This window comes from Nannobrachium achirus (assembly GCF_963921795.1).
Source record: "Nannobrachium achirus genome assembly, chromosome: 20".
Lineage (NCBI taxonomy): Eukaryota > Metazoa > Chordata > Actinopteri > Myctophiformes > Myctophidae > Nannobrachium > Nannobrachium achirus.
Window position 1 is genome coordinate 33,840,203 of NC_137827.1, and position 25,287 is coordinate 33,865,489.

At 42.0% G+C, this 25,287-nt stretch overlaps 1 protein-coding gene across 1 annotated transcript; it reads right to left on the reverse strand.

Annotated features, from left to right (window-relative positions):
• Positions 1–720: 720 nt before the first annotated feature.
• Positions 721–12,305, reverse strand: crip1 (cysteine-rich protein 1). The gene is made up of 5 exons (XM_080750547.1): positions 12,118–12,305; positions 5,544–5,638; positions 4,574–4,631; positions 1,107–1,162; positions 721–984 (listed from the first exon to the last, which is right to left on the reverse strand). The coding sequence occupies exons 1-4, from the start codon at positions 12,155–12,157 to the stop codon at positions 1,119–1,121; spliced, it is 237 nt and encodes a 78-aa protein (XP_080606673.1). The 5' UTR covers positions 12,158–12,305; the 3' UTR covers positions 721–984; positions 1,107–1,118.
• Positions 12,306–25,287: the final 12,982 nt, after the last annotated feature.

The window sequence follows — 25,287 nt, forward strand, 5'->3', positions numbered from 1 at the left end:
TGTGTTATTACCCTTTATGAAGCCTTTACAACACCCATGGGATTATTTAAGATTAGATAGAGGTGGAGAATGTTTGCCCTAATTGCTGAGAAGTGGCCAATTTGGAGGTATGTTGTTATGGTTATGCAATATACCGTATATGTGGTTGGGAATTGAAGAACAGCTTCAAAATAATAGTCTGCAATTTTAAGGGGATTTAATGTCATGAATTCGTAAAGGAGGCTACCAAAGTGTTTGACATGTTGAGCAATCCAGGCAAATTTGGAACATTTTCAAATGTTACTTTCATTCAAATGTATGTGGTTTATTCACAATGGTTTAAACACGTACTGTAGCCTCGTTGACTATAGGCTAATGTTAACGGGGGGATTAAAGGGGGATTGTGTGTTCCACCTAGGTTCACATATTCCGTGCTCCTACGTGGATTCGAGAATCCTTGATTCAGTAACACATCATGCCAAGGTATGTAGGCACAAACAATGTAATTGACTTGCGCAACATCACTTAAAGGAATTCTTCTAGCCCCTGTGTGTGTGTGTGTGTGTGTGTGTGTGTGTGTGTGTGTGTGTGTGTGTGTGTGTGTGTGTGTGTGCGTGCGTGCGTGCGTGCGTGCGTGCGTGCGTGCGTGCGTGCGTGCGTTTGTTTCCTTACTGTCTTGCCAAAGAACATTTTGTGCGTCACAGGTAGGATTAAAGTAACAACAATAAAACAACAATGATGCAAACTTAAAAAATAGTTTAATTAGAATGTCAGCCTATACAGGAAGATTGGAATGGACAATCATTCTACCACTAGTGGGGAACACATAGCATTGTTATTTATCACGTCTTCGGACTAGTATGTACTCTGAAAAATCAAACAAAATAACAAAATGTACTTCTGGAGGAGGACGTTATTTGGTTGCAGTTACTGGGTTGTGTGAACGTTGGCTTCTTGATTGTATTGGTCGGGCATGTACCCCATTTCTTTGTGTGGACAGTTAACCTGAAAACAGAGTGCAACACACATGAATGTACAGCACCCATATCTATTTGCATTATGAACAGACAGTTGAAATGAATGAAATGGAAGAATGTAAGCAAATGAACAAAGGGGCCAGGGCTCACCTATGTTTTTATTTAATTCTTGAATGTGTGGCTCTCAGTTCCACCACGTCCAAATCCTGAGAGAGAGAGAGAGAGAGAGAGAGAGAGAGAGAGAGAGAGAGAGAGAGAGAGAGAGAGGGAGAGAGAGGTTACATCATGTGAGAATTCCAAACAAAGTTGAGGCATTATGTTTCAAGCGGAAATGGGGAGTAGCAAACCTACAACAATGTTTTCCTTGACCTCGGACGCCCTGTGGGCCCCTTTTAAAAATACCATACATCTGATGGACTCGACCCTGAATCAAACACAAGCTGTCGCTATAGAAACACCCTGTCCAAATGTAGCCTAGAACACTGTTTCTCAAACGTTCAAATTTCAATGTCTCCCCTTAACTCTGACCGGGTTCATTTGGTTCCATTTGTACACTGCCAGAGTTACAGACCTGTATGGGTCAATTTAGACCCCCATAAAGGAACCCACAGAGTCCCTGGAATCCACTTTGAGAACCACTGGCCTAGAATGTTAATTATTCCTCTAATTGTGGGCTCGCCTGGAAGGCGAGCACACGTATGTTATCTTCATTATTTATAGTCAGTCAGTCAGTCAGTCAGTATCTCCTCAAAACTTTGGCGCGCTTCATCTCTTAAACGCTTACACCTTTCAACACCATTCAAATTTTTATGTGTTCAGCTTACTGAGGACACGTGTGCTTGTACTTTTGGTTTTGAAATGTTTTGTAGTTTAATTATAAAAAAATAAAAATGTTTAACTTTAAGCACCCAATGCATTTCCAATGGGTTTAGTGAGTGGGGAGAGAGTGAGACAGAGGAAAGGGACCCATGTTTATATTAAGTCGCTGTGGCTGCAATATTCACACTTCAGATATGCTATTTATATCAATGCGTTCACACAGGTCTGCTGTCTGATTTGATCCAAATGTCTAAGCTGTGTGATGTATAAAACTATAGTTATAGTTAAAACTATAAATAAATGTCCCTCTCCACTCTACTGATTGACACAGCTGTGATTAAAGGCTTGGCTGTCATTGGCTGTTCTGTGGTGATGTAGCCTTACATAAGTCGGCCCTGCAGTGACAATGCGAAAGTCTCGGCAGATACGTCTTAATGTAAGGCTAGTGGTGCTGCAAAGTAACCAAGTACATTTACTCAAGTATATACAAACAAGTACTTGTACCTACAGTACAATTTTTAGGTACTTTTACTCTAATTTCCATTTTTGTTACTTATACTCTACTATAAATACAGCATTTGACAGCTTCAGTTACTTTTTATTTAGCAGATTTTATTATTAATAATAATAATAATTATTAACACGCACGCACGCACGCACGCACACACGCACACACACACGCATACACACACACTGACACACAAACAACTGTTACTGTGTTACTGTGGAGACGTTTGCTTGTATTTGTCTTTGACACATGTTTTGTAGTGTTTTAGAAATTTAACTTAAAAAGAATAAGGTTCCCGGGCGATGGGCTTTACAGTATATAACCTAGAACCCGCAGGGGCACTCTGTGTGGTTGTTGTTGGTTGTCAGGGAGATATCACAACCAATGCATTTCCAAATCAGACGATCAACCGAAGTGGACCCACCTGGCAAAACCACACCCCAAACACTTTAAAAGCCATGAATTTCAGCCTGTCTGCATTTGAATCCTAGTATATCCCATATGCATTTGGATCAGCATGTCCCGTACTGTATACCAACTTTTACTTTACACTTTTGTTACTTATACTCCACTGCAATTGCATTTGGCAGCTTTAGTTACTTGTTACTTTGCAGATTTTATTATTAATACAAAACATACGGTAGATGAATCACGTAGAAGCTGATCTACAATGTGACATTGCGACATGTTGTGATCTTGTAGATCTGCTGTTTTTAAAAAGCTTGTCAATATTAGGACCATCTGCGTACTATTACTTTGATGTGGTTTGCTGGTTTGCAAAGTGTAGTTCAGGGACCCCTAGGACAGACACACACACACACACACACACACACACACACACACACACACACACACACACACACACACACACACACACACACACACACACACACACACACACACACACACACACACACACACACACACACACACACACACAGGTTCCCCATCTTTCTTCCCAGGCTTTAAACAGCCATAACTTCAGTTCCCAACATGCTACTGGTCTCGAACTTTTGTTGTTGGTTACCCGTCCACATTATATTTTAATTTTATTTTGATTTAATTGTCCATACCTTTAAAGGACCAGGTCACCTCTGGGACAACCAGATCTTATTTTATTGTTGTGTGGGACACGATCAACACAATCCTGTAATTTCTTGTGTTCAATCTGTGTTTTTAGATATTTTATTATTTCAGCATGCTACAACTGGTCATATGATGCTTTGTAGCATGATATTGCATCATCTCATGCATCATATGATGCAAAATGCATCATATGACCAGTTGTAGCATACTGAAATACTAAAATATCTAAAAACACAGATTGAACACAAAAAATAACTCAACATTGTGTTGATCGTGTCCCCACACAACAATAAAATAAGATCTGGTTGTCCCAAAGGTGACCTGGTCCTTTAAGTTCATGTAATAACACTGCTTGTCTACATTGTATTTGCATTACCATTTTACGTCAGTAAAATGAAAGAGAGCATTGCCTGGGAACTTGACACTTTTACTATTATTGTTTTGGGTTGGAATCGAGCCCACACTGTTTCGAAGGAACAGTATTTCTAGTTCAAGATATATATCTCTAAGTCTAAACGGTCCAAAGGAATAACAGCAGCTGTATAGATAGGACCATCAGATAAGCAGTGGTGGAAGAAGTACTCAGATACATTACTCGAGTAAAATATCACAATACAAAAGTAGTCCAAAGTAAAAATTACTTAGAAAATAGCAGTTCTACAAGTTGACCTAGATCTAGTAGATCTACTATTTTCAAATATCCAAAGAACAAAATAGTACTTAAGTAATTAATGTATGTCAACCACTTAAGTAGCGGAGTAAAAACTATATTTTTCTCTTAAGAGTAGTAAGTAATTTAAAAATTGAAATACAAAAAGTATTTTTATACCATAAAAGTACCTAAAATTTGTACAGGGCTTGGGTTATGTTATGTACTTTCTACCACTGCAGATAAGATCAATTTGAGAGGAGATACTATAATTGCAGGAGTCTGAACCTCATAAATAGTGATGGTCATGGTTGATAGGCCAGAGTGAGATTCCTTTGAGTTTAGTGTTATCTAAGCAGAATAGTATTCCATACAGGTTGATGAGGTCAGGGATACCTAGATTTCTTTATTATCCTGGATCACAAATATGATAAACAATTTGATAAACTATCTTACACATTATATATATATATATACGATACAGTAGGTACTGTATGAGTCCCACCACTCTACAAAATGTAAAATTATAAATAATCCTGTTTGAAAGAATCTTACCTTTAGGTCCAAACAGTGCAGAGTAGCAGGGGTTGTTACAGTATGGCTTGCCATCATGCTACAAGGAACAGAATTGTATTACTACTAAAGTATTTTATTACTACCATTGTACTTATATATAGTGCTACTGAAAACATTCAGGCATCTCACAGCATAGGAATGCAGATACGCTATCCACATATCAATCAGCAGAATCAATTCTAGGTATGTCATTTATTTTTCTATTCACACATTCTATTTCATATATACCTGTAATTAACTAGCTTAACTGTGCCTCAGAGCTGTAATCACTTAATATTTTTGTAGTTGTGCAACAGTTATTTGTCTTGGATACACTGGTGGTGCACATCTCATTATACACTGTGCGTGTACATACTGTAGGCTACATACGCGTGTATCAAAACAGCGGCGCAGTTCGGCCAGTGGAGACGCCCCTATACTCTATAGAGACTCCCCTCTAAACAAAAGATAAAAATATACTGTCTTGTTTTGTTCACTACTAGAAAATGCAGACATAACTTAGAAAATGCAGACATAACTGTTCATTTACAACAGCCAAAAATGTAATACATTTGTAAAACGAAACAATTAAGGAAACCATAAAATGTGAAACCATAAAATGTGAATTAACGTTCATCAGCATTTCCTTAAAGCTTATTCGAATTCACCTTTACTTTAACATTAAAACCCGAACTACTGTCATACTCAAGATAACTTATAACGTGTCGGGTTATTGTTAAAGTAACGCGCTACGCGCGTGACAGAGATGACAGCGTCCCCACCCGAGTGCCTGACAAGGCAACGGGCTTAGGCCAATCAGAGGCAAGCGGAACGAGAGGGGCGTCTCCACTGGCCGAACTGCGCCGCTGTTTTGAAACACGCGCTACATACATGTGCCAGGTGGAGAGTGGAGCTACAGAAACATGATGGAGCAGCCATGTCAGAGGTGTGCAACTCTCAGGTGTCTTACCTGTGAATGTGAGCCGGGCGCCAGAGTCTTGTTGCACTTCTCACACTTCAGGCAGGGCCTGTGCCAGTCCTTCCCCAGTGATGTCACCCTCTCAGCTGTGACAAAGAGATAAAAAATACACGATTAACCACTTAAGAATTGCACCACAGTGTTGTGTGTAATTAAAAGAAATACTTTTAGATTTTTTGTGAATTATTTTGAAAATAATGACAATAGGGACACAAGGTTGAAAGTGGTTAACATGGACTGAAATATAGACGTCAAATCGCAATACACAGGCAATGAACAGTCAGACGGCATGGCTGTGTCACTGTCCATGAAGCCATGAAGCCCAGAGGCTATCAGGAACGAGCCTGATCCTAAAGGCTGTGAGATTTGGCAGATAATAATCTTTATATTCTAGCCTGGTAGGTAGTCGCACCAGCAGAACGTACATTCCTCTCTCTGATAAATTTGAGAACATTGTCTGGGTGTGGTGCTTGAGTGAGTGTGTCGGGCGGGGGGGGGGGGGGGGGGGTGGTTTTATAGAGAGGAGGGAGAGTCCTTGAGGAATTTGCCTGCCCCCCCTCCCCCCACCATAAACTCTGATAAAGAATCTCTTTATCTGCAAGGCTGATTTTCACAAACACTCATCATGAGGACCGTAAAATTCCAGGGAGTTGTCGTAGTCATATGTTTTCGGGACTTATTATACGACCAGAGATATTTGAGAGTTTGGCTGGCTGTTGACTGCAGAGACTAATCATTATAAGGACAAGCATAAGGCCAAGCATCTGTATCCATGTGCGTACGTGCATGCATGTGTGCGTGTGTGAAGGACCCGTACATCAGGCCAAGGCGGTTGACCCAACTAGAGACAGGAAATGCTGACGGGTGTTTCATGTTTTTGAGCACTGAGGCCACTGCTGTCCCATGTATAAGCTAAAGAGCAACAACTCTGTCATAAAGATGTTCAAGGAACACAAAACATTATTGGAATCAGCAGAGAGGTGAAAAACACTCAAGGGACGAAAAGACAAACATAAGGCAAGAGGGAAAGTGTTATCTGATGAAGTTGTGTATTATTATGCATAAGTTACCACATCTATGATATTATCCTTGTTTTATCACAGGAAATACGGATCCTTATTTTCTCATGAAATCTACATGGATATGAAAGGGAGGTATGATTACAGAACAAGCTGGGAGCATTGTCTAGACCAGGGTCAAGTGTCTCAGGTCTAACTGGGTGATATGTTCCAGTAGACTGCGGTGGCGGAACGGAATTCCCGACCAAGGCATGCTCTGCACTAATTACTGCACTCCACTTCCAATAACAAGTCAGTGAGGTCAGGCAACAACGTGGCATAAACGGCCAAGAATGCAGAGTGCTAATGTATATCTAAGGTCAGCACTACACGCAAGCATGCAGTGTGCGGCTTAGATGGCCAAGGGCACGAACAACATTAGCTTTTGGTGTATGGGGGTTTATGGGCGCATCACATGCGTGCCATGGGACATGCAGCATAAACGGCCAAGATGCTGAGTGCGAAATAGTCATCTAAGGACATCACAACACGCAAGCATGCTGTGTGCGGCTTAGATGGTTATGACGCCCGATCAGCATGGGGGGAGACGGCACGGTCATCGGGCATGAATGACGTAGGTGCCGGCTTGGTCATCGGGGCATGGATGACATGGGGGTGCCAGCATGGTCATCTAAGGTCACGCACCATGCTCGCATGGTGTGTGCAGCTTGGATGGCCAAGGGCGTGAAATGACACTCTGAGTGCGTGGTCATCTAAGGTCAGCAACACACGCAAGCGTGTAGTGTGCAGCTTAGATGGCCATGGGCACGAGAATTACATTTGGGGTGCTGGCATGATCATCGAAGGTCATCACCACACGCGTGTAGTGTGCAGCTTAGATGGTCAGGAGCACGGATGGAGGATGGCAGGCATGAGTGGGGAGGTTCCGGGGGTCGCAGACCCAGGTACTTTGGCTTAGGGGTCAAGAGCACGCGTCCGTGGTGAAGTATGTAGAGACCCCACCTGGAACCTGTAGAAGAGGATAGGGGTAGAAAAGAAAAGAAGAGGGAGGGAGGGTGGGTTACTGGAAACTATGCACGCCGCCATTTTTTCAAGATGGGTTTATATACCACCGTGATTGGTGGAGGAGGACGAGTTGTCGGCTTGATAGGAGATGGGTGAGTGGTTGGCACAGGGTGGCATGGGTGGAGTTACCAGTGGCTGGTTAGAGGTGGTTGATTGTCCTCTGCTTGGCCACATCTCCTCCCGAACTTAAGTTGTTCCAACTCCATTAATCACAATTAAAGGAGTAGTTCACCCCCAAAACAACTGTCTTTCTATTGATTACTCATGCCATGGAGACTTGAGTTCAATAATATTTATTTGTATTTCTTACATTCCTAAGACCCAAATGCATTTGGGTCCCCATCCGGAATCAATGGGAGTACATTTACAGTAATCAAATTATTGTCTTAGGAATGTGACAAATACCAAAAGAAATATTATTGAACTCAAGTCTCCATGGCATGAGTAATCAATAGAAAGAAAGTCATTTTGGGGGGTGAACTACTCCTTTAAGCCTGTCATCCCTATTTTGGCCATGTCATTATATTTAAGTCTTTCAAGATGATATACCATGTATGGGATTACCTTCTGATCCAGTGACGATGTACACTTGGCTCAATTTTAAATCCTAACCAAAGCTACTGTATATAAAAATGTCTTCCCACCCTTGTTGGGTTTGAGCAAACATGGGGACGTTGATGGAGCAGATTGTTTTATGCACCGGCTGTTTTATTTCCCCCCAGTGTTTGGAGGACAAATGGGCTGTGACAAGGAATGATCTGATCTGCTCCTTGCATCAAGTGTTGGAGTCAGGGGCGTCACAAGAGGGGGGAAAGTGGGACTGAATTACCAGGACCCAAGGTGGAGGGGCCTTACTCATTTTAAACTTTAGCTATTGAAAAATAGATCTACAAGCTCACAGCGCGGCACCGAGTGCCGCGCTGCGACCTTGTAGATCTGCTATTTTTGAAAAGCATGCAAATCTTTGAGTATATGTATTTTAAGCGAACATTTCTAACTCAAATTTTGCTTCAGGGGGGGTCCCTGGAACGAAATATTTTGAGATGGGGGTCCTTCTCATGAAAATGTTTGAGCACCACTGATATAGAAACAGACTTGCACAAATGTTCACGATCTTTCAAAAATAGCAGATCTACAAGCTCAAAGCGCGGCACTCGGTGCCGCGTTGTGAGCTTGTATATCTGCTATTGTTCAATAGTTAAAGCACAAAATAATGTGTAATAATGAGTTCCCTCAACTTCCCTGTATAAATGGGTTAAACCCCCTCCCCCTATGAAGAACATTCATGGGGGGCCCGCAGTGAATCCTTGTACCCAGGGCCCAGAATTTGGTGCGACACCCCTGGTTGGAGTAGTATTATGGATCATGTCCAGTGTACACACACCATTCACTACATCCTGTCCAAAGAAGAGGAGAGGGGAAAAAAAGTAAACAAGACTAATGGGAAAGTTATTTATGGAAGAGTGTTCTGGATTCCCAAAAAATAATTAGGATGGCACCTGGATAGTTCCATGGAACAAGAGTTTTCTCCATTAACGTTGCACCCCCCTTCCTCCACCCCCCTTTTAAAATAAAGAATATAAATCGCCCCTCACATATTATTGTACCACTTTTATTGCCTTAAATGCTTCAATTAAAAATCAAATAAACAAGGTTTAACAAATTAAAAAAACAAATCGCCCCTCACATGATATGTAATATATGGCTGAAACCAGATATCACTGAGTTGATGAACTTCTTTTTTTTAGACGAACAATATGTAAATTGCAGGAATGTACCGGTACATGGGAAATCACTTAAAGCCTTTTGTTGTTCCTTTGTCTGTCTGTCTGTCTGTCTCGGTCAATCTCTCGCTATATCTATGTGCTCAGGCCAGTGGTCCAAAGCATAGTTTCCAGTGAGATTTGGGAAGCAGCTTTTATTGCCTTCTCTTGCCCACTTCAGCCACGCTGGAAACCACGTTCCAAGCCCTCATCATTGGACGAGGCAGGCGGGCAGGCAGGCAGGCAGCAGTAGCATGATTGTTTCCAACTGAGAGCATTTTAGTTACACCAAAACAGACAAGCAGAGAGAGAAAAGAGGACGGGGTGGGTGGGGTGTCATGAGGTGACATCCTCACAGGAAACGTGAGCATGTCAGGTTCCTGCAGCTTGAAGGGGTGAGGCAAACGACACGGAGCAGGTTACAGTATAATAGAGCAGGTCTGGGAAGGGCTTTGCTGCACACCGCTCTGGACATGTGGAAAAGCTACGCTTTGGTTGAAGGGTTAACGATTTCACTGCCCTTGCAGTTTGGCTCAGCCACCGAAATCGGGAGGATGTGCGTTAAATGTGTTCTTGATGGGTTAATGATGCAGACATTTTCTGCCCTCAAAATACATAGACATAGCTATCATCGATTTATGCTCTTAATTAAGAAGCAGTCATAAAGAAAAAAATAATGAAAAGTCTTGATTTATTGCACTTTTGCCCTCGGCTATTTCAGACATAGGCTTAAGTGCATTTTCTCCTGCCACATACCACACAAAAGAATGCTTGAAACTAAATGCTTTGCTTGTTTTTGCCAACAGGGTACATTTTATCCACAGGAAAGGAAGAATGGAAGAAGAAACGATGGGTCCCAAGCCACAGGGTCAATTCCTCTGACTGACAGTCCAAAGCCACAGCACATAATGTAGTGTAGAACGAGGCTTTGAAGGCTTGTGCTAGACACCGTTTCTGTGTGTCTCCAGAGATGCGTTACTCTCTCATGCAGGGGCGTCACACCAAATTCTGGGCCCTGGGTACAAGGATTCACTGCCGGCCCCCCATATTGAAAAATAGCAGATATACAAGCTCACAGCGCTGCGAGCTTGTAGATCTGCTATTTTTGAAAAATCGTGAAAATGTGTGGCAAGAAACCTATGTTTCCATGTCAGTGATGCTCAAACCTTTTCATGTGAAGGACCCCCCATCTCAAAATATTTAGTTCCAGGGACCCCCCAGAAGCAAAATTTGAGTTACAAATGTTCACTTAAAAAATACATAGGCTATATTCAAAGATTTGCGCACATTTTCACGAGTTTTCAAAAATAGCAGATCTACAAGCTCGCAGCGCGGCACTCGGTGCCGCGCTGTGAGCTTGTATATCTGCTATTTTTCAATAGCTAAAGTTACTAGGGCCCCTCCACCTTGTGCCCTGGTAACTCAGTCCCACTTTCCTACACCTTGTGAAGCCCCTGCTCTCATGCTACTGCACCACTGACAATGTGACAAATGGACCAGCACACATGAAATGAAGTGGACCATGTCCTTTCCTCCCCAGGTGCCCTGATCACTCCTGCTACAGATGGAGCCATTTATATGCTCTCAGAGTTACAATTAACTGAGGATTCCAGACTTTAAAGCTGCGGACTGGAAGTTATTTTAATGAATAAAACTATAACTATAATTATTTTTTTACCAATCTGTATGGTAGAGTACATTAATACAATATACTGTAACTAGTTAATCTGCAGTGGATGGAGGTGGTCTCCCTACTCATCCATTGAGAAAGTTAAATCATGTGTGTGGTGTAGGTATGACACCTACTGGTTGACAAGTAGTACTGTCTGAAGCTCATAAGTAGGCTATCTCCACAGGGGGGGGGGTTGCCATCTATCATGCAGGAGATAAGGGTTTGAATCCCGGGTAGGACATTGGGCATAAATTATGCATTGCAGCTTCAAGACATATTACTTCCTCTCCCCATCTTGTCTTTTTCTTTTCACTCATAAAAAGCAATATCTATAAAACATCAATAGAATACCCAGAGGGTAACAGTGAACTAACCTTCACCTCCAGTTAACACGACAATCTAACAAGTAAATCATAAATCAGCACACCTTCATAAAGCTTTTAATGTATGTACACTACTCGTTTTATGTTTGTCTGCAAATATGTTTTAATGTGCTGCTGCATGTCTTGGCCAGCGCACTCTTGTAAAGTGTGTGTGTGTGTGTGTGTGTGTGTGTGTGTGTGTGTGTGTGTGTGTGTGTGTGTGTGTGTGTGTGTGTGTGTGTGTGTGTGTGTGTGTGTGAGAAGAATCTCACCGAGGCTCCTGGTTAAAATACATAAATAAAACATAAAAATGCCACACACTATAATTAAAATGACGCTTTAACCAGCTTAAACACTTGCAATAATTTTCTGGTAGCCTATATTTATTTATTATCGTAGGCCATGAATAAAATATGTCATGGTTTTTGCGAACCATGCACATGTTTTTAATATCAGGAAATAGCGTCCAGTTGTTTCCTCGCGGTTGACAGACTGACAGGCTGACAGCTCAATATCGACTCTGCAGTTGAATGCAACTAACGGTTCTGCACTTCTGCACATGACTCACAGAATATCAACAACACATAGATAGAGGAACTAGGGCTATGGCAAGAAAATATATAGCAGCCTATATAAATAAATAAATACATAAATAAATAAGAGAAAGAGAGATAAGAGTCTTACCAAAGTAAACTTCCTTGTCGCACTTTGGACACTTGGGCATTTTGCAGTTTTATGTGTGGTAAATGTCCAGAAGAGAAATAATGATCCTTGTTAAAATGAACAAAGTAGCGACCCTGCTATCTATCCCACCTGTTGTAATGACCACGCCTTGTTCTGAAGAAGTGCAGATGTGCGCGCGGCTTCTCCTATTTATACCACTCAGGAAATAGTCGCTCAGTCAAAGTTTTTTTTTTCTCCCTTTTTCTGAATAGAGGGAGAGGCGTGACCCCGCTTGACTCAGAGAGAGAGAGAGAGAGAGAGAGAGAGAGAGAGAGAGAGCGCGCGTGTGCATGCGTGCGTGCGTGTGTGTGTGTGTGTGCACAGAGGAACTGAAGACAGGCAGACTACACTAGCCTACACCAAAACACCACAGAGTCGAGTGAAAGCACATCTGTCTGTAATTTAAGAACTTCTATCATTCATTCACTATCAGTCACGGTATGGGTCCATTTTACACTCTCTGAGTTCCATTAACACTGTTTTGCTGTGTAGGCTAGCTGTCTGCCAAAATTTGCTTTACAGGACATGTGAAACTTCTAAATAATTAGGCTAGTGTGGTGCATTTCACACTCTGCTCTACCCTACCCCTTAATCTTAATAAGTTGTTTTGTAAAATGTCACCAAGGGGAAATACTGCATTATTAATTATTATTTTGTTGAAAGCCTTTATTTTCTTTACGCCTCTACTTTCCTTTGGAGACTTGAATTCAATAATATTTTTTGTTTTTTGTTGCATTCCTAAGACAATAATTTGATTACAATAAATGTAGGCCTACCCCCATTGATTACGGATGGGGACCCAAATGCATTCGGGTCCCCATCCGTAATCAGTGGGAGTAAATTTACTATAATCATATTTTTTGTCTTGGTCACAGGAATATTTTGTTACCTATATAGTGACGTAGCACCCTGTCTCAGGCCCTTGCAGTTGTTTTGTATCCGTGGCTTGTAGGTATCCGGGAATCTAACTTATTGTAATGTTGCAATAAACGTAATGCAGTATTTATTTGCACTGTAAACGCCTATAAAAGATGCTGTTCTTTTCGTGAAAGCACAGCAGTGTATGTATTACCTGGATTGCCCCCAGCTAGAAATTGACACAAGCAGAGGCAGCTCCCCTTTAGCTCTGCAATTATTTGTTTGAAATATGATCATATGCAGGTCGAAGAAATGTTTTTTTAACTTAAGTATAAAGTAAGAAATATATAAAAAATACTCTTCCACAGGTAAAATGCCTGTATTCCAAAATGTAACTTGTTAATTTATCCATTTGTAACTCAGTGAGTTTACAGCTTATACTGTTAACCTTTAGGCTTGGCCATGGGTCAGATGGAAAGGCTCATAACGTCAGTGAACAGCCTAGTAACCATACATCCACCCATGTGATACTGTAACAAACATGGCATGATGTCATCATACGTGATGCGTTTGGCAAACACAGTGTTTTGACTCCCAGCTCACTCAATCTGAGTCCCGCCCCTTTATGCAATTATTGCACCGCTAGCTGATCACACCCAAGTCCAGGGAACACACTCTATCAATGCACAGTTCAAAGGGCAAGCTTAGGTAATACTGTGTGTGTGTGTGCGTGTGTGTGTGTGTGTGTGTGTGTGTGTGTGTGTGTGTGTGTGTGTGTGTGTGTGTGTGTGTGTGTGTGTATGTTAGTGTGCGTGTGTGTGTGTGTGTTAGTGTGCATGCGTGCGTGCGTGCACAGGTTTGTGTATTGTGTTTGTGATGTTTTTCACAGAGACAGCTTGTCTTAGTGATGTGATCATGGTGTAAACACGTATTTGTTGTTTTAGTAAGTGAGCAGAGCACACACAGATACATACGATACATGCCTCAGGTTCAGGTTTCAGTTCAGGTAAACTTTATTATGTATGGAAATTAAGTTGGTCGGAAGGTGCTGTCACTCACGGCACACCCCAAACACAGGGAGTTCAATGTTATTATATGATGTCAACACTCGTTGCTATGGGCTTCCAGATATTTTGACTGTGTATAAGACTCATTTAGCGGTCAGACTGATAGTGAATGACCAGTTCATTGCTCTCCATGGCACCAATCCAATGTGGGCCAGCACGATGTTCATGGTCCAACACTTCCTTTGCAGTGCATTTGTTTACATAGAAGATTAAGACAATAACTGAAACAAAACTTGAGGGGAAAAGGGAAATGTATCATCTTTTGTGTGTGTGTGGGGTTGGGTTCTAGCCTTTATTCAATAGTCAGTGGAGAGTAATCTGGGAACCCATCTGCAAAGAAAAAAAGTATTTGCTGTCTGCTTAATCTGTTTTGAGAGATTAGTGGAGAGAGACAGGAAACAGGAGAGAGAGTAGGGAGAGTAGGGGAGTAACATGCAGCAAGTGGTCCGGTCAGCCAGGTATCGAACCAGCGAGTTGCTGTCAGGCATCAGAGTATACGTAGGTCGCCCACAGGAAAACCATTATCTGTCTGCTCTAGCGACTAGCGGTCGCATGATCATAACAGTAAAGCAGTAAAGATCATAACATAAAGCTTTCGACACTTTATGTTTTATTTATCTTTTTTTGTGCTTGCTCTTTGGACTGTATACTACAGTACTCTTTTTCTTTTTCTTACTTCTCTGTAACTTGTAACCTTAACTGCTGTGCTGCCTCTGGGCAACTGAATTTCCCCTGTGGGATAATAAAGGTATCTATCTAACAGTTCCTTCCATATTTCTCCACTGTGGCACTTCCTTTATGTTACTACTGTTTATACTACTGTTATATAGCATTTAAAGAGCCATTGAGTCTGTTACTGTCCTTCTCCTTCACCTTTGTATCCATCGCTCAATTTCTGGCATCACAGCTGAGGTGAATGTTCTTAATCACTCATATCGCAGAGTCCTAATCAAAATAACCATAAAACAGATATACATTACATACGACTACTTTCACCATGTGACACCTATGATGAAGTATAAAATAGGGTTTAAGTCGTTGAATTGCTGAAGGAACAAAAGACTTGCTAAACCTGGCTGTTCTTATTTTCTTTGCAGAACCCTTCCTTTGCCCCAATGGCGTAGTTGGAACCTGTTGTGTAGAGGGTGAGTAAGGTCACTGATGATGCAATAAGCCATATTCAGAATGAAGTCTTTGCACAGCTGTGAAGCTGACATCTGGTCACACCCAATGACCCTACACGCCATCCTGATAATGTGCATTGTAAGGATGGTGCATTATCAGGACTTTCTTAGTGGCAACCTATCTTGTCTTGGTTGCATATGTTACCAAACATACAAAGCAGGTCAAAGTACAGATTGCTCTGTAGTTACAAGATGATATAACGATCAACATAAAAACTGTGCAATTTCGATAACAGATAACATTAGCTGTTGTAGTTTTTTTTTTTTTTTTTTTTACTTCCAAGTAGTATATTCTTTGAACTTCAGCTGGACATTTTAATCTCGTCACAGATGTAAACGCAATCACATCCAACTTAGCTCAAATACCATCACCAGGACACCACCATCCTTTAATGTTATTGCCATGGGAACCAAACAAAGACCTCTCAATAGGCCATTGTATGATGATAAAACACAGACCTTTTGGTCCTTTATGTCCTCTGTGGTGTGGAAGAGAGCAGCCTGAGAATATACCAGCCTCACTTTACTGGTCCCTTGCCTTTTGTTGTCTGAAAGTTATGCTTTTACGTGTTTCAAATTGCTGGACTTATTTCTGCTTCTATTTCGTGGGGGGAACTGAATGATAGTTTAAGACCACAAATACCAAAGCAGTGGCTCCCATAACAGTCCATCTGTACACTGTCCAAGTTGAGGATGTGTGAATGAAAGGTCTCAAGAAAATCTAGTTGGGTGAAAAGCACGCTGATTGCTCCAGAAAGCCTTGGCTGAACAGCCTGAACAGGGCACCTCCCACTCTGTGTGAACGTGTGGAAGTGATGAGTGCAGATTAGACTAGACTAGAGTATTGCTGCATCCATGTTCATTAAATGTATGAGCGTGTGGAATTGTATGAGTGCAGATTTGAGCGTTGCTGCATCCATGCATGTTCACTCAATTTCAAAACGTGTGAGGTTGGTAATAACTGATTTAAGTATAGAGAGTCACACTTGTCCTGAGACAACTAATTAGACTCACAGCTAAGTTGTGACTGTGATTACACAGTTACACACACCAAAGGATAAATCAGCCATCCGGACTATCCAGACAGTACATTACATCTGCTCCCTGTAGCAGTTTTCTGTGTAGCGATACAGTTTCTACAGTTTCCTCGGCATGGCAAGCAGCATAAAAAATGAATACTGTGTTGTGTGTTAACTACATAAACCCTATCAAACATATAATTTTCCAAATGTCTGTCTGTCTGTCTGTCTGTCTGTCTGTCTGTCTGTCTGTCTGTCTGTCTGAGTGTCTGTCTGTCTGAAACAGCGTTTCTCCTCAGTGGCTGGAGCAATTGATCTGAAATGGCATCACCATTAGCATATGAACACACCTAACATAACTGTGAAGCCCGTTTGTCACTTTCACAAATCGTATGCTGTATATTAGCATTTTTATGGTGCATCTACTATCTATTCTGCATCTAGCATGAGGCCTATCTATTCTGCATCTAGCATGAGGCAACATGTTTAACCAGCTCTCTCTGTGTGTGTGTGTGTGTGTGTGTGTGTGTGTGTGTGTGTGTGTGTGTGTGTGTGTGTGTGTGTGTGTGTGTGTGTGTGTGTGTATGCGCGCGCGCAGGCGCGGGGGGTGGGGGGGTGGGGGGGGGAGTGCAGATCAGTAGTAGTACACAGTATCTCTATAGCCAAACGAAACGGGTATTTCTTACATTGATGCTCCTACATATTATCATGTAAGCACCAGTTAAAGTTACTTTCCATCCTTCATATACTGTGTACCCACAGTGCACCCCATAACCCACACACTGCACATCATTTCAGAGCTCACATCTTTGAACGGGTAAGGGCTAGTATACTTAGTGGACCAGAGTCCCCCAGGGCTCTAGACCAGACCCCCTGCTTTTGCCCTTCTACATAAAATATCTTAAAAAAAATATGTCTCACAACATCTTGTAGATTTGCTGTTTTCGCTGAATGTGTGCCCCAGGGATGCTAGTGTTCATGTGGTTAATTCGAGAACCGTGCTATGGGGCTTTTAAGCCGTGACATCATTTTGTAGGCAGAGGAGAATCTGCCCCCAGAGCATTTTCTGTCCCTCGCTATTTCAAAAAACGACTAAAAAATAACGACTAAAGTATAATTCTAACACTTTCCTTTCAACAACAAAGAGAAGAAAAATGTGTAAATAGTAAAAATAGTAAAAAGATTCACGGAAACTGGGGGCAGAAATTCTCCTCTGCCTACAAAATTATGTCATACTTAACAGCCCCATAGTCTGTCCCATGCAAGTGAGCACTTGCTATACTAGGTTTCTTTCTACTGTCATTACCAACCGGCCTTTTCTGACTGAGGGAGTCTCCAGAGTTCACTGGGATGGTTAAACTGCCTCAGTACATGAGCAGCTCAGCCAAAGTGCTCATCTATCCCAGTGCCACCCAGGTGGTTATAAGGTCACACAGTGCCAATGCCATGCTCTCCCCTCAGATCTGGGGTTTTGTCTGGGCTCTCTTCCAGGCAGAGTGGTTGCCACCTGTTTTATCACCACTCTCTCCCTGTAATTAGATCTCTGAATGATCAGTCCTATACAGTATACCGCCCTTCAGTTGAAGATGGCAATGGATGGAGGTTTGAGGTGTGTGTTGTGCGTCACCCTGGAAAGCATAGATATACAAGTGTCTTGATTACAAACACGTACATACTGTACGTACATATTGTATTGTATAGTCCATCTCTATTACACTCACAAACAGTACAGTATGTGTACAGTATATGTACGCTATTGTGTCAACTTTATGCACGCGCGCACGCACACACACACACACACACACACACACACACACACACACACACACACACACACACACACACACACACACACACACACACACACACACACACACACACACACACCCTCCTCCTCCTCTTTGACTTGTTTAAAGCCTGATTTATATTTATAGTTGCACACTGTGAAAATACTTGCAACCCGCTGTGAGCTTGTAGTTTGTCTATTTCTGGTGCGCGACAGTGTGTAACCAAGCATAAATCAGACAAAAATAAGTCCTACACAGCAGTAGTGGACCCAGACATGTTTTGTTTTTTTGCTCATAGCCGCCATCCATTCTACAGGGACTGTCATCCTGTTCACACCACGTCTTTATCTGATCCCCCACCCTGCACGGGGACTTCCTGTGAGAAAGAAAGCCACGCCATCCATGGCTGCAGCTGCCAGGGCAGAAGACAGACAGACAGACAGACAGCACAGTCATAGAGAAGGCAGACAGGGAACACATCATCCCAGTCAGAGAGACTAGGCAGGGACAGAGAAGACATCATCACAGACACAGAGAGACAGGGCTGGGACAGAGCCAATAACATCACATACAGACAAATCTGGCTTACCATCGTCAAAGAAAAGTTCCTCTGTAGCAAAGAGTCTGTTCTTGAGAGACTATACAGACAGACAGACAGACAGGGTGGAGTGAAAGAGATGAGCAAGATGGGGTGAGATAGCACCGAACTTGTGCAAACTTGTTCCTGTTACTTCTTAAAGTCATGATAACAAGAGAGACCACTGTGATATAATAACATTCATGTATTCTCAAATCCTGAAAATAGTATATATTTTTTTCTTTTCTTTTTCTGGTGAACTCTGAAGGCATACACTGTAGCCTCGTTAATTTCTGTGGGAAGAAAATCAGAGTCAATAAGCATGAAAATTACAGTACGCAGTATAGCATCACACACAGACTTGCTAATGTCTGATACTAATACATTTCATGCATATGAAAATAACCTCTGTGTGCTGTGCTTGTTTTAGCTGAACCAGTACTGTCTGGGGTTGTGGTGTTCTGTGTTCATGTTGGAACTGCAATTATCCACACTGATGGATCGCACTCTGTGCAGAGGAATGAGAGAGCAGAACCCAAAACAAACAAACATGAACTCTGTGATTAAGTAATGAGGGAGTGAATTAAAACAAGCTGTGGCAGGGTGTAGGTCATCGGCCTTACAAATCTGTTGTTGACAGAAAAGAATAATGACTGACAGGCATTGGGGCCTGGGAATCCAACATGGTTGACATACGCAGACCATGCAGCCATAAAATAAAGGGGGGAAAAAGTTTTAGAAATATATAAAATAGATTTTTGGTTTAACAATATGTCCCAAACATATTTGTGATTATCTATTTCCAATGTCTACAACATGTTTTTGGGATACCGGTATTTTCTTTTCTCTATGGGATAGGTCATCAGTCACACATAAATATACAAATGATGGGAACAGTGTGAGGAGGAGAGGCTGAAAGAAGGACATGATGCAGTCAGACCATTACCTCAGAGATGGTGGCAGTTGTAAGCGTGGGACATGGTGTCTTTCATGTTGAGATACATGCTGTCACCAGTGGCGAGTGGGAAGAGATAGGCAAAGAGGAAGTGTCTCAGTTTCACAAGTTACACATGCTTGTACACATGCGCATGCACGGATGCACACACACACACACACACACACACACACACACACACACACACACACATCATCTGAACAGAAACCATTTTCAGTTTCACATTTCACACACCCTACCTATATCTTTGCGTGGCCCTTATGCATAAGGGCACCAAACACATTGAGGTGAACAGATGTCCCTAGTGCCCAGTCTGCCCACTTGACCTGGCTGTAGCCATGCATGCACATGGATACATAATGCATGCACACATAATGTACAGATTCATATACACATACCAAACCACAGAAATGTGTTTATGCATATGCACACATTGATGTGTCTCAAATTTATTGTAAGTTGTCACAGTCTTTTATTTTTACGATACTTTTGGGGCTTTTCTGCCTTTATTAACAGTAAAGTGGGGGTTTGACCTGGAACTGGGAAGGTGACACGCAGCAAGGGTCAGCCGGGCTCAGGAATCGAACCCCAGACTCAACTATCACTGTCAGGCTGCATCAGGGCCCATACGGTACTTGCCTTAACCACTAGGCCATCGGTGCCCCCATTGTATTGCAGTTGATAGGAGAATTCATCGTTTGAGCAGCAGTCAGTACATTTATGGCTGTTGTTACTAGATTGGCATTAGCAGGTGGCCTGATTAAAGCAGATCAGCTCCAGCTGGCCAGGTTGACTCAATGGAATTCAGACAGACACTACCAGACTGTGTGTGTAATGATGCATAAGTGCCTTAGGAACATGAGACCTCAAGTTGCGGACAACTAATGTGATATTCGGACAATTTCCTCCTTTCATTCTGGATTACTTATATTCTACCAAAAACAATGAACTCTTTTCCAAGATCGTCAGTTTGCAGTTGGAAAGTAGACCTATGACTTGTTCTGGTCCAGTGAAGCCATCACAGGAAGCGTGACCCATGCCAACAGACTGCGGCCTACAGGTAATCACGCTGGTAAAAGCACCTGTTATGCTACTGTACATGTGCTGAGTCTGCTGACGGTTGAATAATCTGTTCACTGCTGGAGGTTGCACGCGCACACACACACACACACACACACACACACACACACACACACACACACACACACACACACACACACACACACACACACACACACATTTTACAAAGGTTTCGTTTCCCTCTGTTACTTATCTCTGTTCTCCTTTGATGTCCCATTATAGTACCTCACACTCCAGATCAGTTTCCTACATGTCATTTCCTGTGTGATGTCATTTGAGTGGGAAACACTGGAGAAACGTGTTTAATGTGGTTGCTGGGTTGGGTTCATACTTGGCAGTGAGATTACCAATTGAGTCTACATCTGAAGAAATCACTGTTCAACCTGACACACCTGGGTTGTCAATAAGTACTATAACACTACTCTGTCATGGTACAAAGAATACATTATAGCTGAACTAATTAAGTAAAGAGAACACAAGGAATTAGAGATGATCTTGTGTAGCTGAAAGGTTACAGGCTTTATTCCCCCAAAGGTATTGAGTCGGTCAGTAGAACCCCTGATTCATAGAGCACACTGGTAGTTGACTGCTTAGTCTGTGTTGATAACAGCAACATCACCAGTTTGTTTCATTGTAACCTACTGTAGGCTACTATGAAAAGCTCCACCGGCTGTCTGTCCCTCCGCCTGTCTGTCTGTCTGTCTGTCACGCCACGCCACGCCACGTCACGTCACGTCACGTCACGTCACGTCACACTTTTGCTCCTACTCTTATCTCGGCCACCGTTGCCCCATCCATGCCAAACTTTGTACTCACACTCCTTGGATGGCAAATCACAACCTCCGCCCCTGATTTCTCACATGGCCCTTTTCTAGCACCACCATCAGGACGATTTTTGCAAAACACATTTTTGGACAATGCTCCTTTTGGCCTAAAATCATGTAAAGTGGTACACATCTCTAAAGTCATGTCATCAACATGGATCTGTCCCATTCCCCATATTCCCTCCTGATTGGCTACGATTGCCTTCTAAAGTCTGTGTATGCAACGTGGCGGTCGCTTATCTCCCGATTAGGGAGTTTTACTGGTTCAAGCTGCAGGCTTGTGTTTTCTGTCTCTCTCTCAACCAAATTGAGTGTCAATACCTAAAAAAAATCTATGTACCGTATGCTCACTCATTGATAGTCAGTCTGTTATAGTGTGAGAAACTCCCCAAAACATCCAGTATCCAAAAGTATCCAGTCAACGAAGGTTGACAGACAGAAATACTGTATTATTATGCAGGTTGTTATTATTATTAAGCCCTTATTTGAACGTGACAGTGGAGAGAGAGTAGGGGAAATACATTCAGCAAATGAGAATCCAACCGGGGACGTGATCACGGCATTGCAGCCATGCGGTAGCCTATGCGCCCCAATCTGGCTAACCATGTTCAAATAAAAGAGAACGCCCTCTCTGTTTTGTTCCTTTTCATCTGACTTGCGTAGCATCAGAGTCTGTCTTGAGAGATGAATAACCTTAACCACTTGGCTATCAGATTGGCCCCATTGTGAGGGTTATCCTATGGTTGGCAATGGCATACATAAAGACTTCCTTAATTGCCTTAATCATAATGTTACTTCTCTTGCTCACATACCTGTAGAGTCATTATTGTAACATTACATCATCAGAGGAGCTAGAGTTCGTGCAGCTTTCATCACGTTGTGTGCCACGGGCGTACCGGTAGATACACTTATAGTTTGCTCTCAGATTTGTGAACAGATCTTCTGAGCTTCACCACTTATGCCAGCACACGCCCAAGTCTTTTTATACGTGTTAATAGCGAGTGAATGAGGTGACTACAACAAGTATTGTTGGAGTCGTGGAGTCGTTTTTGGATGCTCATGTCTTGAGTTGGACAAACAAATACTTTTCTTGCATAGTCTCATCTAAAACATCCCAGAGCCCTTCTGCAAGAAGGCAGAGAAGCCAGACTAGTTCTATTTGTGTTTGATTTGGACTGTTAGATCTGCGTTTCACATATGGCACACATTCAAAACAAATACACATGTCATATGCGCACACACACACACACACACACACACACACACACACACACACACACACACACACACACACACACACACACACACACACACACACACACACACACACACACTGTTGCTGTAGCTGTAAGAACAGGTCAAACATATACATTTGAATCATGGGAATTACATTATCGTTAAAAGGGAAAAAGTCCCAAATGGCCATTATCGACTACATTCAAAGCAAAACATCCTGCAGACATTTCCCATTAAAAGAATGCTATGAAAACCATTTAGAGTAAGCTAGATATAGTTCAAAGCATCCCACCCTGCTCCACTAAACTATTGTCATTAAGTCCCATTTAACGGCTCAGACCTGGCAGGGACACAAGTATGTGTTGCAACAACAAAACAAAAAAAGAAAGCTTGAACAAATAAACATTGCAGTGAAACTGCAATTTCCTTAGCAACTGGCAAGTATTTGTTTGCATCCTCTTGCCATGGCAACCAGTTTCCTCAATAACAGGAAATGAAAAAGCTGTGTGTTTTTGAGGATTCTCTGTCGCCACTTCCTTTTAAAGTCTTTCTCGCTTCTTTAAAGTCAATGAACTCAAATATGCTTGTAAAGAACTTGCGTGCTTTCCAATGTGACGAAGACAGAAAGAGTGTTATCTATATCAAATCCAAATAACTGTTTGATATTTTGTCTCCCTGTATGAAAAGTTATGCAAATAAAGATTGTCCTGACTTGACAAACGGCAATAATACTTAGTGAGATATCCCCAAAGCAAGAAGCAAGAGAAAGGAAATTAAAATGATATAAGGTTTTGTAATTGACAGTGTGCCTTCTATAAATAGTAAAAATATATTTTTTAACACTTAAGCCCTATAGCATCCCTATTATGGGAATATCTAACTCTTAATTTACTGAACTAGAAGCTGGGCCGCCCAAAGGGCGGCCCAGCGTCTAGTCGGCGACCTGGCCAACTCGGGAACGATGTAAATAGGGAATGAATGCCTACCTGTTGTCATAGGACCCGTTTTGACCATCTGTTTGCCTGTGTCCATTTATGCCCATATATGGAGATATCTGTATCTGTCTGTCTGTCGGCGTCCATTTTATGTCCATATATGGAGATCACTGCAGATATAGTTCTGGGTCCATTTTATGCCCATGCCCATATATGGAGATATTTGTCTATTTGCGTCCATTTTATGCCCATATATGGAGATCTCTGTATCTGTCTGTCTGTGTCCCTTTATGCCCGTATATGGAGATATCTGTTTATCTGCGTCCATTTTATGCCCATATATGAGATCTCTGTCGCTTTTTGTTTGTTTCTTCTTTAAGCAGAATACACAGCCTGCTTAAATCTGCATCATTCAAGTCATTCTCCCAGTCCCACGCTTTGTTGCTTGTCTTATGTTTGTCTTTGTCTCTTTTATTTTCTTTTTTGGAGCGGACCCCATGAATGCCCCACCCTTTAATGCAAACCCCAATATACCTGTTGTCATAGGACACGTTTTGACCATCTGTTTGCCTTTGTCCCCACCCTTTAATGCAAACCCCAATATACCTGTTGTCATAGGACCCGTTTTGACCATCTGTTTGCCTTTGTCCCCTTATGCCCATATATGGAGATCTCAACGGGCACCGGTCTATATAGAAAATAGCAGATCTACAAGCTACAACACTATGCAGATAGTACAGACCCGGCTAGTACCGAACCGACCCTGAGCAAGTTTATTATGTGTGTAGAAGTGGTTAAAAAGTAGACTGTTCAGTCAGACATGCCTATAGTAGATTGTCTAAGAAAACTTTATCCATAATAAATCGGCAAATAAATTCTCCAACAAAAAGAATTAGCCTGCCACTTGGATACTTGAGGAAAAATATCTTGCCCAAAGTGTCCATATATCACTGACATGTGGTTTTGGAAGGCAGCTAGCCTAGTATCCAGTCTCACAGACTCCCCTTGAGCACTCACTGTGTTCACATTTAGAGAGATATATTTGTCTGTAGATGAATGCTTTTCCATTGTACTGTAACCTACTGCACATAACTTTACCAACATTTGGTATATGTTGGAGACTGAAGATTCATAATTCACCCTTAACTCCATGGATATAGATCTTTACAACAGCTATGTGTAAGCCCCCCCCCCCCCCCCCCCCCCCCCCACACACACACACACACACACACACACACACACACACATATTTTATTGTTAACAGAACATGCCTTGCGATAACCTAAACTCTTTGTCAACATACTTGTGTCAACATTGCTGAACTCTTGCCGTGCTTAAAATGCTGTGATGTTTGTGAAGCTTTAAACCACACAAAGCTGTGCTGACAGAAGATTGAACATCACCTGGTCATCACTCAGGCTAAGACTAGACCTTGAACAATACACAGCAACAACACACAAGAGGTCATTGACATTCTTTATTGTGATTATGGATATAACCATGATGTAATAGGCAGAAGAATGACCAAAATGAATTGCATATCTGGTTAGCATAAGAGTTGACAAAGAGTTGATTGATTGATTGAATGTGACATAGCTCTGTTTACACA